The 14,732-nt window shown below is 55.6% G+C and overlaps 1 protein-coding gene across 3 annotated transcripts; it reads right to left on the bottom strand.

Moving 5' to 3' along the window:
• Positions 1 to 213: 213 nt before the first annotated feature.
• Positions 214 to 13,240, bottom strand: LOC122420260 (vasodilator stimulated phosphoprotein). Of its 3 annotated transcripts, none has more exons than XM_043435188.1 (13): positions 12,888 to 13,240; positions 5,632 to 5,803; positions 5,384 to 5,549; positions 4,227 to 4,320; positions 3,679 to 3,728; positions 3,318 to 3,559; positions 3,083 to 3,183; positions 2,510 to 2,561; positions 2,312 to 2,345; positions 2,049 to 2,094; positions 1,801 to 1,891; positions 1,202 to 1,259; positions 214 to 1,070 (listed from the first exon to the last, which is right to left on the bottom strand). In XM_043435188.1, exons 1-13 carry the CDS (start codon positions 12,890 to 12,892, stop codon positions 1,033 to 1,035), a joined length of 1,149 nt encoding a protein of 382 aa, XP_043291123.1. In that variant the 5' UTR covers positions 12,893 to 13,240; the 3' UTR covers positions 214 to 1,032. The 3 variants fall into 3 exon arrangements, with proteins under 3 accessions (XP_043291123.1, XP_043291124.1, XP_043291122.1); XM_043435189.1 differs by having other exon boundaries at positions 2,312 to 2,348; positions 3,083 to 3,180; XM_043435187.1 differs by having other exon boundaries at positions 2,312 to 2,348; positions 12,888 to 13,238.
• Between the last annotated feature and the right edge of the window lie 1,492 nt (positions 13,241 to 14,732).

Genomic DNA, 14,732 nt, shown 5'->3' with positions numbered 1-14,732 from the left:
GGGCAGACGTTCAATGAGGGATGCCCTTGGCTTTCTCTAGGGCTGGGTGGAAAGGAGTAAGGAAGCTGCCTGTTGAGGGGCACCAGGAGGCCAAGACGGGGCAGAGGAGCAGGTTCGGGTGGGAAGGAGGAAGGTGAGGGAAGGTGGATTACTGGGGGAGGGAGGGACACGACCATCCTCATGAGAGCAGCCATTCAAATGACTCCAGAAATCTTAGCATTTATAAAAACTGGCAGATTTATTCCGCAGGGGCCCATTTCCAAGAAGCTAAAGGTGAAGGTAAGAGGAGAGGTTTCCTCTCCTATTCCTTTCCCCCTTATCTTGTTTCTCCCCAGGGGGTAAAAATGGCCTGGACCCCAAAACCTACCCAAATAAAAAACCAAAAAACTGAGGTTCCAAAAAGTTACAGCATCTTAATTCCTCATAGAAAAGGGGAAGGAGCCAGAGGGAAGGGAGGGAGGTCCCTGGGGTAGGGGGAGTCACCCCCAGCCTGGTGGGACAACCCTCCTCACACAGCTGTCCCAAATGGGACAAGCCAGGGGCACAGCATTTAAAAACTCCCACACCCCATTTTATCAAAACCAAAGAGAAAAAAAAATTTCCTCCCCCCCACAAACCTAAATATATATATATATATACTTTTTTTTTCTTAAAAAACAAAACTTCAAAGGCATTAAGCGTTAAAGTGAATCTACAAGGGAATGTGAAATTCCCTCCTTCCCTCCCCCTTACTGTGGGGTTACTTGGTACATCCCCAGCAGAGGAACCAGCCCCAAGGGGATGGCAGAGGGGAAGGACCAAAGGGAACAAAGGGTGGGGGCTTCCCCATCCAATCAGCAGCCAATATGGGTGTGGGCGTGGTGCTGGGGAAGCCACACCCCCTTGGAATTTTCCAAGTGACATAGGGAGTGGGGAAGATGCATTCCTGTGTAGTCTTCAGCCAATTCCAAGTCAAGTCGAGGCAGGGAAAGCAGGGTGACAGGCGGAGGGGGTGTGCGGAAAGGAGAAACTGGATTTTCTGGGGCCCTGTGGTCAGGGGGCACCCCGCTTCCTCAGCTCCTGGACAAAGGCTGGAAGGAAACAGTGGGCAGAGGTCAGGGGCAGAGCCTCTTCCCCTTCTCCCTTCCAAAACAAGGGCTTGTCAAGGGACACCATGCCTCCAAAATAAATAAATGTTTAAAAAGAAAAAGAAACACCTCACCTTCAATTATTTCCTCTTTCACTTTCTGCAATTCCTTCCTCACCTCTTCCAGAAGCTCCTGAAAATAATGGGGATACAACCAATGAGGAAGAGTACCTGGACTTACAGAAGTGAATCCCCCGTTTCTTATTAATGACTGAGGGGCCAGAGGAAGGAGGGTCAAGACCCGTATCCCACACACAGCATGACATCACTGGCCAGGCCACAAAGTGACTGAGATTTCTAGGGGAGAATTCTGGATCCTCTGAGCCAGAGAGAAAAGTACTGGAGAACATCCAGTACCAGGGCTGGCAAATAAGACATTCCAGTCTCCTGCCAACTGCGGGTGGTGATAAATGTCTGCGACCAGTGTGCTGAAAAGGATTCTGGATACTCATCAGGAATGAGTGCAGTGATAGATTAGTAAGGTCTGTCATGGGCATTGGACAAGGCGGTTATGGGGTCTGTCATCCCTGACACGACCCAATTTCTCCAGTTCTCAGACTGGGAAGCTGAGGGTTCCAAGGCCTTTTCTAGAATCACATAGCAGGTCAGTGGCAGAGTCTAGACCCAGATCTCTTTTCCATCCCCTGAGCTTCACCCCCAGTCCCCTCCCCTACCTGTTTCACCCTCTCCAGGTCTGACTCGTCACTGGAGCTAGGCGTAGGGGGGTGGGCCTCGGAAGTGGTTGCTGAAGAAGACGACTTCATCCTGGGAGAGGTGGTGTGGTGTGGGGCAGAAACGAGGTTAGAGAGAGGGTCTGCCTCCCCTGCCTCCCATTCCAGGGGTCACACTGTGTTCCTCCCTACAAATTTGGCAAACAAGTCCGACTCTTTCTGGGGGTGGGGCCCCAGTATTGATGGCCCACCTTGGCAAGGTTGTGCTGTTCTTCTCCCAGGGTCTCCGCACAGATTCTGGGGGACAGACAATAAGTCAAAAAGGTCAGAAACAAGGAATGCCCTGCCTCAGCCTTTCTTCCCGAGCCTCATCTGCCCCCATTCAAAGAACCATCTCAGGAGACTACAATCCACAGAATTATCTGTACAGACTCTCCCATGAAGGTGTGTTATATATGAGAAGACGGCATCCTGGAACTCGTAATTCCTGTGACTAGACTGGGCTCTCACTCACCACTGTGGGCTGGGACTCTGGCGTCTGACTCCTCCTGCTGGTGAGAAATAAAACTGTCACGAACCAGACATGGCCATTCTGCTCCTTTTCTTCCTCCACCTTCAAATACAGCCAATCCCTAGCACAGCCCCCACCCCAATATTCCTACTCTAATGGTACATCCTAAGGTGTATGAGGCAGGAAGGGTCCCTAACTCACATTGGCAGATTCATCCTTGGCAGGTTTCTCCCCAACTTGCGTGGCTTTCCTTCTGTGAGAGAGAAAGGCAAAAACAGATGGCTCCAGTCCTCTCTCAGCTACTCAACAGTTCCCTTCCCCAGAGTTCTGGAAAAGTGGGTCCTAGGGTGCAGACTTCTGGAATTCGTCAAGGCTAAGCACATTTTTAGAAGTTAAAGAGGGAACTGTTCGCGAATTGGGGTGGGGGGTTTAGGATTCCTGCATTTGGGAATCACAAAATTCTCAGGGCAGAGTCCCCAGCTTCTGAGGTGGGGTCACCTAAGGTCCTAGAATTCTGGGTTCCAGAACATTCCAGAGGCTACCTAGGGGGTTGCAAACCTCAGCCATCTCAGGAGAATGCAGTCCCCATCATTATATCTCAAACCTAGCTATCAAAGGATGAACTTTCACCCAAAGAAACAAACTAACCAGGAATCCGAGCCCTCCTCACACCTGGTCCTACTGAACTGGAATCCCAGCCGTGATAACTGCTGGGCTGAGGGGTTTGTTTTGAGAGCTTTCTGCAACCATTGAAAGCTCTGGGCTTAGGCTCACCTCCGGGCCAGCATGGCGTTCATCTCTTCCATGAGGCCCCCGCCTGTGCTTCGACTGCTCTCAGCTTTGGGGGCCACGGGCCCCGCTGAAGCCTCCTCCTGCTGGAGAAATTACAGAGAAGAGGGGGCTTACGGGCAGGCCTCCCAGCCCTCCTGTGAGGCTCCCAGGCAACTCTGGCCTCTTTCCATTATTATACCAGACCCGTCACCCCATACCCACTGCACCTGCCCCTCACCTTGCTAACTTTCCTGAGTTTGGCGCCGGCAATGGCTGAGGCCAGGCTGGGGGCCCCAGTCCCTCCACCACTGGGACCTTGTGCTGTGGGGAGAGGGGGTGCCGGGGGTGGGCCTCCCCCTGCTCCCTGTGAGGCGGCCGAGACCCCTGAGGAGGAGAGACCAGGGGGTGGGGGTGGACCCGGAGGAGGGGGAGGTCCCGGGGGCGGTGGTGGTCCCCCAGCTGGGGGAGCAGGCGGGCCTCCTGTAAGAAACACAAAACAGGAGGGGTGCTAAGCGAGAAGCTTCATTCTTTATTGTCCGGCTGGCCCACCCCCTCCTCTGGGGTGGTCCCCTGACCCCCGAGGCCAATTGGGCAATCACCTGCGTTGGAGGCTCTGCGCTCTCGCTCCATGAGCTCTGACTGCTGCTGCCTGGGGAGGGAGGGTGAGTGGCTATCACTCAGGGCCCCCAGATAGCCAGCAACCGCCCAGATCGCCCCTCAGAGGTGTCCCGGCAGGGCTGGTTCCTAAGCCCCACTCATGTCCTCTATCCCCCACGGGCCCAGGAGAGGGCTGGGGGGTGGGGTGGTAAGGGCAGGGACAGGGCGAGACCAGGATGTGAGCTATCTAGTCATCAGACCATCAAGAATCACAAAATGCCCAAGATCCTTTAAACAACCCAGTTCTGGACTCTGGGAGTCCAGGGGACTGGGATTTGAAGGGTCAGAAGGTTCTGTAACTCTGGGCATCAGTTTTTCAGACTCCAAGTGGGGAAGGGTGGTTCTTAAAGATGTGGATTTCTAGTCCCCTGGGAGTTGGAACATTCTGAAAATCGAAAGTTGGAGAGGTGTGAACTCTAGGCGTCAGGGGTTCTGGAACCACCTAGAACTCTGGCCAGGGGAAGGTTCCCCACCCAGGGACTGGCCCCACCTTTTCTGCTGCTCCATCTCCTCTGGGGAGGGGCCATTCTGGGCAGACCAGGTGGGAGGCGCTGCAGGTGGTGGTGGGGGCGGGGGCCCACCTCCTGCAAGTGAGAGTAAAGGCTAGTGAGTCACACGGAAGCCAGCCCCACCCCTTGGCACGCTCCCAAGGGGCCCCCGGGTACCCTGTGAGGAGGGTTGGCACCCGCTTCCCCTGACTGAGCTGACAGTCAGGTGGTGGAAGGGTACCCAGATCACAGGCAGGACAGCGAAGCCCCAGAGAAGGGGGTCATCCGCCCCAAGACCTGCAGATGGGAATCTGCAGGGACAAGACTTGAATTCAGGCAGATTCCAGAATCCAGGCTCTTGACGCACAGTCACAGCTGCTCAGACCCCCCACCTGAGAGCTCAGAAGAGGCTGACCGCCCCCTCCTCACCCTCCCCCAGGCCTCTGGCCCCCGTGTGTTTCCTGTGCTTCAGACTGCCACTGAAGTTGCTCCTGGAAGCAAATGCCTCCACCATTTGATGACTGGCAAACCTAAATGCACAGCCATCACCTAAAACCTTTGCTCCTCAAAGCGCTCTTTATGGACTGGTAAACTTTGGCATCCATCAGGGAGCTTGTTGGAAGCACAGAGGCTCCGGCCTTGGCCCACCTACCTGATTCAGAATCTGCATTTTTTCCTAGATGACTCGCGGGCACATTCCAGTTTAAGAAATACCAACTGGAAGTTTTTTCTCAACATTGTGGCTGACAATGTGACTGACAATGACGTCAGTCCATCTAATGGTTACCTGGAGAAAGGGCACAAGAAACCTCCCGGAGGCCTGAAATATTTCTATCTTGATCTGGGAGGCGGTCACACAGAAGTGTGCAAGTGTAAAAATTTGTGGAGCAAAATGGGCTTTTAGGAACCATGCATTTTACATGTGGGTGCACTCAGGGCAAAGAGGAGCCCACAAAACTGGGTTGGCCAAAAAAATCCATTTGGGTTTCTCCGTAACATCGGAAAAACCTGAATGAGCTTTTTGGCCAGCCCAGTAACTCTCCATAGCAGCAGTGAATGAGCCCTGTTTTCAGATGCGTAAACTGAGGCCAAGTGGTAAAGGGGCGGCCCCAGGCCCCACGGCAGGGCTCAATGGTCCCCTCCGCCGGCTGTCTCTAACCTTCCAAGGCCTCTAGGGCGCTGGCCATGCCGTTGGCAAACTGCGTGGCATCTTCCTTGCTGCCAAAGTTGAGGCCCCAGACCTGCCGGGCGTCGCGCCACTGGTGGAAGTTGGGGGTGGCCTGGTTATACTTGACACCCCGGACGATGGCACAGTTGATGACCACCTGGCGGGAGTTGTGGGGGAGAAGTGGGTGAGGGATGGTGAGGTACCACAGGCAGAGGGGGCGAGGAGGAGGGGAGCCTCACCTGCTGGTCCGGCAGCATCTTGCGGCCGACCACCCGGAAGGAGTTGGCGGTGGGGTTGTGATAGATCTGGACGCGGCTGAAGGCCTGCGGGCCCGTGCCGGCGGGCAGCCAGCGCTTGTTGCTGTCATCGTAGAGCATCACCGTGGCCCGGCTGGTGCACACAACCGTCTCGCTGCAGAGAGGTGGGCGGGGGAAAGGGAGAGAGGCCAGTTAGCTGTGGGGAGCCTGGCATCCTCCCCCAGGGGCTGGTCACCTTTTCGTCCCCCTGGGAGATTCGGAGACACAAAGACAGTGTGCCAGGAAGAGGGACCCACGGAGAGGAAGAGGAAGACAGACCGAGAGAGAGGGCTGAGGATGGGCCCTCAGAGAGACCCAGATAGGGAGACCGGAGGAGAAAAAGACAGGTGGGACGGCGAAAGACAGACTGGGAGAGACAGACAAATAGACAAGCTGGGGGATGTGAGACAGACAAGGAAAGAGACAGACAGTCAAACGGGGAGCAAAAGACAGGAAGAGGAAGAGTCAGACCGGCTGGAAGAGACAAAAACATACAGACTGATGATGGGGAGAGAGAGGTAAGAAAGGGGGTCAGATTGGTACAGGGGAGACGGACTGAAAGGAGTAATGGGGAGAAGAGATGCAAAGGCAGAGAGCAGAGAAAGAGGCCGATGGAGAAGGACAGAGATGGACAGACAGGCAGAGATGTGGTGTGAGAGCTGGAAGAGGGGGGCCCGGGAGAAGCAAATGAAAGGGACAGAGCAGGTGTCCTGGGCAGCACTGGGAACAAGCCCCTGCCCGACGCCCTTGGAGCCTCAGTTTCCCTGTCTCTGTCGGGAGGCTTGGGCCTGCCCGCCCCTACTCCCCACTGTGGAGGAGGAAGCCGAGGCTCAGGGAGGTGAAGGGTGAGGCTTGCAGCAAGTTGGGGACCGATGCCGAGATCCCAGCTCTTCCCCTTCCTGCTGCCCACCCCATCCATCCGGCGCCACCCACCCTCCCCCACCCCCTGGCGCCAACAGCCATCAGCAGACACTCCCTGCTCTGTGTCAGGCAGTGACCCAGACAGCCCCGGCCCCACCCTCCAGGGCAGGAGAGCATCGCAAGGGACTGTCCTGTCCGCACATGGTGATAATCCAAGACCAGGTCTGGGGTTGCCCAGAAGAAGGGCCTGCCCCTGCCTCTGGATCAGAGAAGACTTCCTGGAGGTGACATCTGACTTAGCCCTGGGGTGGGGGTCTCAGTAAACTGGCTCAGGGTTCAGGATCTGATCCAGACATAGGTTCAAATCCCTGCTGGGCCACCTACTCCATGTGACTCAGGCGAGCAACCTTCCCACAGAAGTCATCTTCTTTGCCCGCAAACTTGGGAAATGACAGACCCCACCTCCCAGGGCAGTGGGTGAAGTAAATGAGTCTGGGCATGTGGAGTGCTTGGCGTGGGGCCTGGCATGAGTGCTGAGTAACTGTCAGCATCCCTTCCCCGGGCGCTCTGAACAGGCACCAAGGGGCCCTCCTCCACCCCCCACCAGTCCTTCTGGGAAGGTTCAATGCCCTCCTCTCTCAGTGGGGAAACTCAGGCTTCCAGACGGGAAGTGACTTGGCCAAGGTCACCCACAAACCAGGGGGAAGCACTAGTCCCTGCCCGGCCCCAACCCCCACCGGACTTTTTCCTGAAAAGAGGAAGTTGGTGGTCAGAGGTTTCCGGGGAGAGAAATTATACCCCCCAAAGGCTCTGTCTCTACCAGGGCTACGGGCTGGAGCGTGACAGGGACCCTATAAACGACAAGGCAGGGAGAGCCCCCTCGGACCCAGATCTGAGTTCTCAGGCCAGGGAGCTAAGCCCCCAGGTTTACATACTCAGGGGGCCTCCTTCTCCTCAGGCACTTCAACCCAGCCCTTTCTCCAGAGTCTCTCATTTTATTTCACTGCAGCTCTTCTAGGCGGGCTATTTCATCCTCATTCTGCAAGGACTGCAAACAGTGGCACAGAGAGGTCGCATGACTCACCCATGGTCACACAGCGAGTAGCTAGCAGAGTGAGGATCTGCACCCAGGCCACCTGGCTCCCCAGTCCACTGTCTTCACCACCGTGGACTGTGTGGGCCCTACCCACACACCAGGTGCTGGTTCTAGACAAGCGCAGCCTCAGGGGCTGTTTCTGGCTTCCACTGCCCCTGGCAGGGCAGGGTTAAGGCCTCGCCCACACCTGCCACCCACACCCAGAGCAGACTCTGGCCAGGTGCCCAGGGCCTTTGTTGCTACCCCACCCTGGCTGCACTTTGCTCTCTCCAAGAGCCCCTGCCTGCTCAGTCTCTGGACTAGCCTGAGCCCTGGCTATTTGCTGAGTGACCCCGGACTGGTCTTGTCCCTCTCCAAGCCACGGTGTCCCCATTCCAGCAAAAGGATCCTGTTAAAACACAAGTCAGATTGTGTCTCTCCTCTTCTTGGAAGCTCCCCTGGCGGCTCCCAGCAGAATTTTTATGCTGGCCAAGTTCTCTCTGGGGCCTTCGTGATCTGTATGATCTCTGATCTCCCCTTGACTGGCCCCACCAGCCATTCTAGCCCCCACTTCAACATGCCAGACACATTCCCACCTCCGGGCTGTGCTCTCGTTCTCCCTCAACCTGGATTTTCACCTCCTTCGGGTCTCTGCTTAGCCATCACCTCTTCCGAGAAGCCCTCCCTGACTACCCTACCAGGAAACGCTCTCACTGCATGAACCATGTTTCATAACACCCAATTCCTGCCTGACAGGGCCCTATCTGTCTCCCCCACCAAAATGTCAGGACCACAAGGGCAGGGATTTTTGTCCTTTCTGTTCACTACTGTGTTCTCAGAACCTAGACTCGTGCCTAGAACCGAGCAGGTATCCAGGAGTTGTTAAATTAGCCATCTATAAGAAAAAGGAAAGTTTTTTTTAACAGCAGCTGACATGTATTGGTTAGTCTATGTCCCAGACACCGTTGCAGGTACTGAGCTCCAGCTGCCACAGTGAACCTGGCAGTGACCTCAGTGCACACCCTTTTTCCAGACAAGGGACTGTGGCCACAGAGGGATGAAGACAGTCATCCCAGGTCACACAGCAAACAAGCAGAGGGGCTCATATTTGAACCCAAGTCCTGATCTTCCCCACCCCCAATGTTCTTAACCTCATTTAAAGATGAGGAAACAGCTAAGCTGATTTTTTTTTTTTTTTTTAAGGCAAGGTATAAAGTGGTGTGAGAGGTTTTTTAAAAAAAAAAAAGGTGGGGAGGCTATAAATACCTCTGTACCCAGAGTGGTGAAAAGCAGAGGTTGCTTCTCAGGGGACTAGCCTCCCTTGCTCGCCTCTGAGGCACTGGGGCACTGGGGGTCTGACGAGGGAGGCAGGAAATGGACAGTTCGCACTGTTTACCCACTTGAGTTGCTTGATTATGTCTTTTCTTTTTGCTTTGTTTTACCATGGGCTGGTATTACCTATAAAAAATTAATTCATTACTTAAGTACAGAAAAAAAAAAAAAACACCACCTATAAACCAGACAAAAAGCTAGATCGGAAAAATCTCACAGCCAGGAAGCCAGGAGTGAAATGCAAATGAGGTCTGCTTAATTCCAGTGGTCTCTGGGGGCTTCCCTGGTGGCTCAGACGGTAAAGAATCTGCCTGCAATGCAGGAGACACAGGTTTGATCCCTGGGTTGGGAAGATCCCCTGGAGAAGGGCATGGCTACCCACTCCAGTATTCCTGCCTGGGAAATCCCATGAAAGAGGAGTCTGGCGGGCTCCATGGGGTTGCAAAGAGTCAGACACAACTTGAGCAACTAACACTTTCAACTCGACACTGGGGTCTCACAGCCTCAATTTGACATGAGACAGCCTGAATCCTCAGTCAGCCCAGAACTCTCCCACAAGCCCTCCCATTCTGGAAATCTCCAGTATGTGGTCAGTAAAGGAGGATTGAAGTCACCCCCTTGCTGCATGGCTTCACCTTTCTGAGCCTCACTTTCCAGCCCTGGAAACCATAACTCACTGGGGTTTGGTAAGGATTGAAAGAGATAAGAAAACCCTTAAGCGCAGGACCTGGAATTTGACACAGGACCAAAAGGGAGAGTTTCCTGATGGCTCAGAGAGTAAAGAATCTGCCTGCAATGCAGGAGTCACAGGAAGTGTGGGTTTGATCCCTGGATTGGGAAGATCCCCTGGAGAAGGAAATGGCAACCCACTCCAATATTCTTGCCTGGAGAATCCCATGGACAGAGAAGCCTGGCGGGCTACAGTCCAAAGGATCACAAAGAGTCAGACTCGAGTGACTAAGCACACACACAACATATAAGGGAGCCGAGAAGCAATACAGGAAGGAGAGAGCTTCTCATCACGGGAGGCAATCAAGCACAGTCACTTTGGTTTACTGAAACTTTCCCGTTGAGAGGTTTGTCCTTCCTTCTACCCCTTCATCTGATAGCCCCTTAAATTGTAATCCACCCCACAAAGACCCAGGCATACACAGCCTTTCCAAACTACGAATCTTTGAAGCAATCCTGCATAGAAACACAGGTTTAGGGTTTGTGGGGCTTGTATGGGTTCACTTTAGTCCCTCCTTCTTGACAGGCCTCAGTTCCCCATAAGTGAACAGGAAGGTAACTGGGTTCCTTCTTGCTTATCAACATTATCTTCAGTGTTTGTACAGTAAAAGCAGGTTGCTTGTTTTTTTCTAAGGCCACTAAAGGTTTGATTTTGCTTTTCTTTAAGAGTATAATAGTCTGGAAAGAGGCCTGGGTTCATATTCAGACTTGCCTACTTCCAAACTGACTTTAATAGGTAATCTGTTTAATTCCCCTGTGCCTCAATTTTCCCATCTGGGAAAGGGGGGACGATCATAACAGTATCAATCTCTTAGAATTGCCGTGAGGATTAATTTGAATGACACCTGGTACAGTGCCTGGCACAAAGGAGTTGCTTGATCAAATGATCTCTCATTATGAAAAACAATAATAAATGAACCAAATTCTTCTAGAGGCTCCTCTGCCCTAAGAGTCTCAGACCTCTGCCCCCCTTCCCAGAATTCCAGCACAGAGTCCCGGACACAGCAGACACTCAACAAATATTTGTCAAACTGAGAAAAAAAAAACTGTAATTTTCCATCTTAACAGCCTCTCTTCCAACTGTCCCCAAGACCGTCTCCAGCCTAACCAGCCAGAAATCAGAGGATCCCAGTGCCCTCCCATCCCTCAACACTACTTAGAAATTTCTGAGGGATCTTGGGCCAGGCCTTTCTCTCTTTGAGCCTCCCTCAGTTTCCCCAGCAGCCCCTAGACAGGGCTGTGGGTCTTTTTGAATCCTAGCTGTCCTGGGAGAAGGGGCACAGCCCAAGAAGGCCAGTGTGGCCATCAGCAGAAGACCCTTTAGGAGATGGGAGTAATCCTCTGGTGGGACAGGCATCAGCTAACTTCTGCCCACCCCCCAGGAGATATAGGAGGTTTGGTCATGGCTCGCAGTAGCAGGGGGCCTTGTGGGAGGGCCAGGGCCTCTGGGACTGGGGGAGGCGGGGGCGGGAGGCTGGCCCAGACATTGCTCCTGCCCTTTTACGGTCTCAGTGAGTGAGGCAGCACTAACTCGGACATCCGCCATCCGCCTTCCACCGTGCCTGGGACCGGAAACGCGAGGGGGGGGGCACAAGGGGCGGGGCTGGGGGCAGTGGGAGAGGAGAGTCCCCAGGGAAGAAGGTGAAGGAAGAGGGCCTGACTCCAAAACTGCCCTCTCTGCCGGGCAGACCTTTTAGAGGTGTTGCTATAATGGGGGAAAGGGTAGGCAGGAAGTCTTGTGGGTGTCTGTGGGTGCCCCCATCGCTCCAAATTTTCCAACAATCCCTTTTCAGCAGAAGGAACAAATGTGGGAGGGGGGGATTCTCTAATGACCACAAAAAGGAATGCCACCCAGATGTCAAAGGGCTGGGAATGCGGCGGATGAGAGAGGATGTGGGCCCCAGGGGGTTAATCCCCAGCGGCCCCCCAGGGGCCTCCCCCTCAAGCTGGGGGCTTTGGAGCAGGAAGTCTCTGAGAGAGTAGAGGAAGGGAGATAGTATTGTCAGGCTCAGGCCTCAAGGGAGAGATTATGGGGGGCCGGGGGGGATGGGAGAGTGAGGGGGAGGGCCAGTCGGGTCCCCCAGTCCGCACCGGCCCCGCCCTCAGGTAAGCCCAGGAGTTTGGAGGGAGGCTCCGGGAAAAACAAAATCCCTGGGTCCCTTGGGCCCCCCAGCCAGGATTAAATTCCTGGGAAGATAGCTGGAACTCTCTGGGAAGGCTGAGTCCCAGGGGGAGAGGGCTATGACCTTGAGGCTTTCCAACGCCCCCTCCTCCAACGGCACAACTCCGGACGGCTAGGGAAGGGGGGGGCGGTGTTGAGAGAAGGGGGAGGCGCCGTGGTGGGGAAAGCAGCCGGCCCACGGCGCTCTCAGCCCGCCCCCCCCACACACACACCAGCTGTCTCGACAGGTGAGTCAGTTAGACAAAGGCCCCCCTTCCCCCAGCTGCTGCGCCCCCTCCCTCTCGAGGGCCGCGCAGGTGGGGGAGAGGGGCCGCCCTTCGGGCCAGGGCTGGGGAGGCGCCCTCAGCACAGAGCGCTCGCTCCCTCCTAGGCACAGCCTGTTTTAAGCACATTGTGGGTGGGGAGCGGCGAGGAACTGGAGTCCCAACCAGACCCTCCAGGCTGCGTCTGGGTCCCTGGATCCGTCCACTTCAACCTCCTTCACAGGGGGATGAACCGCCCAAATTTAGGGGTTAAGTACCCCCGAAGTTAATGATCAAAGTCCCTCGTGGGAAGAATTTCCAGCGCCATGTATGGGGGACCCCGAAAACCAAGCTCTACGTTTCAATCTCTCTTCCAGGTCCCAGGGGACTCCCAAACCGGCCCCCCATAATCCCTCTCAGGGCCACGTTGAGATTTGGGGGCAGTCTGAGTCCCGCCTAACCCCTAGCCTCTCTGCAGGGATTATTTGCCAACTTGGAGGTTCTCTGAAAAGTCTTAAAAATTTCGGGAGTCCTCGGAGCGCCCCCAAACCTAAGGGTTCCCAGGAGAATCTCACGGCACCACTCAGAGCCTTGAGAGTCAAGGGGAAGTGGTCAGTGTTTGGAGCTCGTCCAAGGGGGCTCGGCCTCAAATCCGAGGCTCCCAGTGCCCAGTCCCCAAATTCCAAGCGGGACCAAGCTGGGGGGAGGAGGGGACAAAGGCAGGGCGGCAGGAGCCCGCGCCGGCCAGGGAACGGTCTGGAGGCAGTTGGAGGCTCACCTCATGGCTGCTCGGCGGGCGGGCGGAGCGCCCACGGGCTAGGTGCTCCCGGGGCGCCCCCGGCTCGGGGTTCAGAGGTTCAGCGCTGGTTCTAGGTTCTGTTCAGTCTCCCCCAGGGTCCCGCCCCATAGAGTCCGGCTTCCTGCGGAGGAACGTGGACAGGGCCGGGGCGGGTCCTCGGGCGCCTCTTCCCTCTGGGGTTCTGCTCGGGGGCTCCGTGCGGCAGAAAGAGGGTGCGGCGTCCCCTCCCCGGCGCGCCCCCTCAGCCGGCGGCAGCTACAATGTTACTCTTACTACTGTACTTCTCTTTGCTACATTTCGTTCCAAAATTCCACTCCCCGCACCCACAATGCCCTGCGCCTTAAAGGGGCCGCGGACACCTTAAGGCGGTGGGGTTTGGCGGGGGGGTGTTGGTGGAGGGCGCTTAAAAGGGCAACGCGGAACCTTCGACTTCCGCTATTTCCCTCTTCCCCAACGTTTTTGCACAGCGATGCACTCTGGGGGTCACCCCCAAATTAGAGGGGAAGCTTGATAGAGGGGAAGGGATCCTTCCTTGATCCTGAGTTCTCTCCCACGATGGAAATTCTTAGGGGAATGAATATCAGTGGGGGCACAATTTCTTCTCACTCTCCTCATCGACTTTTTTTCATTTCTTTACATTCTACTCAATTTGGGGGCGAGGAGGGCCCTCGGGTCAAGCATAGATTTTCTCCCTTAAATCCTACCTTCGGGACGCCCCCCCGCCAAGGTCTCCCTCCTCCCCCAATTTATGAGGGGTCACTAAGGGGTGATCCACCTCTCTCGCCGAGGAGGGGGATGGGTGGGGAGGGGGCCCACCTCTCTCGTTGCCCCCCACCCCCGCCCGCCCAGGGAAGGTGAGGAGGAAGTGGGCCGAGGGGGCGCGGCCGGCCGCTGACTCACAACCGCAGGGTGTGTGTGTGGGGCGGGGTGGGGGGGTGGTGCAGCGGTGGACCTGGGTGGGAATGGGACTCCCGATCCCTGTGTGAATAAGGCTCCCGGCCCCCTACCCACGCATGCCCCGCCGTGACTCAGTTTCGCGTGCGGAGGATGGTGGGATCATGCAGCAATCCGAGGGCACGGAGTTGGGGGACCCTCCCTATGCCGACTCCTGCGAGCCCCCTCCCCCACGCGCCAGGTTCAGGCTGAGTCCCTACACCCTCCCGGGCTTCCGCCACGGGACCCGCAGACTCCACCCCCACGTGACGCCAGCAATATGACCACGCCCCTCCCGTAGAGCGCCACCTGGCCTGGGGGGCAGGAGTCTGGGAAATCAGCTGGAAGTTTAGAAGTGGATAAACTGAGGTCTAGAGGCAGGGGATAAATCTGGGCTAGAGCCCTCTTGACTGAGCCACCAGGACTCCGGTGGTTAATGAGAGTAAAACAATTTTCAGGGCCTAGCTGACTTGGTGAGGGAATCAAGCTTCCTACCTTTTTCCAGAAGGAGGCTGCTGCCTGGGTGATACCCGGATCTCCTTTACCTCATTGTTCGAGGCCAGTCTCTGATATTCTTCTCTGAAGAACTGAGTAATCCTCTCCCCTTCGATACCCCCCACTGCTGCTGCTGCTGCTGCTAAGTCACTTCAGTCGTGTCCAACTCTGTGCGACCCCATAGACGCAGCCCACCAGACTCCTCCGTCCACAGGATTCTCTAGGCAAGAATACTGGAGTGGGTTGCCATTTCCTTCTCCCCTACCCCACAGCGGAAAGCCTTAAACCCTGAACCACTGTAGGTTATAATTGTTTCTCCGCGTGTCTCCTCAGGCTGTGAGTCGTTTGGGGACAGAATTGAGAACCCCAGTTCTTTGTGACCATGGGCAAGTCCTT

Source organism: Cervus canadensis, chromosome 18, assembly GCF_019320065.1.
Source record: "Cervus canadensis isolate Bull #8, Minnesota chromosome 18, ASM1932006v1, whole genome shotgun sequence".
NCBI lineage: Eukaryota > Metazoa > Chordata > Mammalia > Artiodactyla > Cervidae > Cervus > Cervus canadensis.
Note: the sequence above shows the minus strand (reverse complement) of the source record. Positions and strands in the feature narration are given on the sequence as shown.

Coding starts and splice junctions, on each gene's coding strand:
- LOC122420260 (XM_043435187.1), bottom strand. Junction 4,321..5,383: donor CGCCCTAGAGGCCTTGGAAG/GTTAGAGACAGC, acceptor TCTCACTTGCAG/GAGGTGGGCCCCCGCCCCCA. Junction 2,095..2,311: donor CAGAGTCCCAGCCCACAGTG/GTGAGTGAGAGC, acceptor TCTGTCCCCCAG/AATCTGTGCGGAGACCCTGG.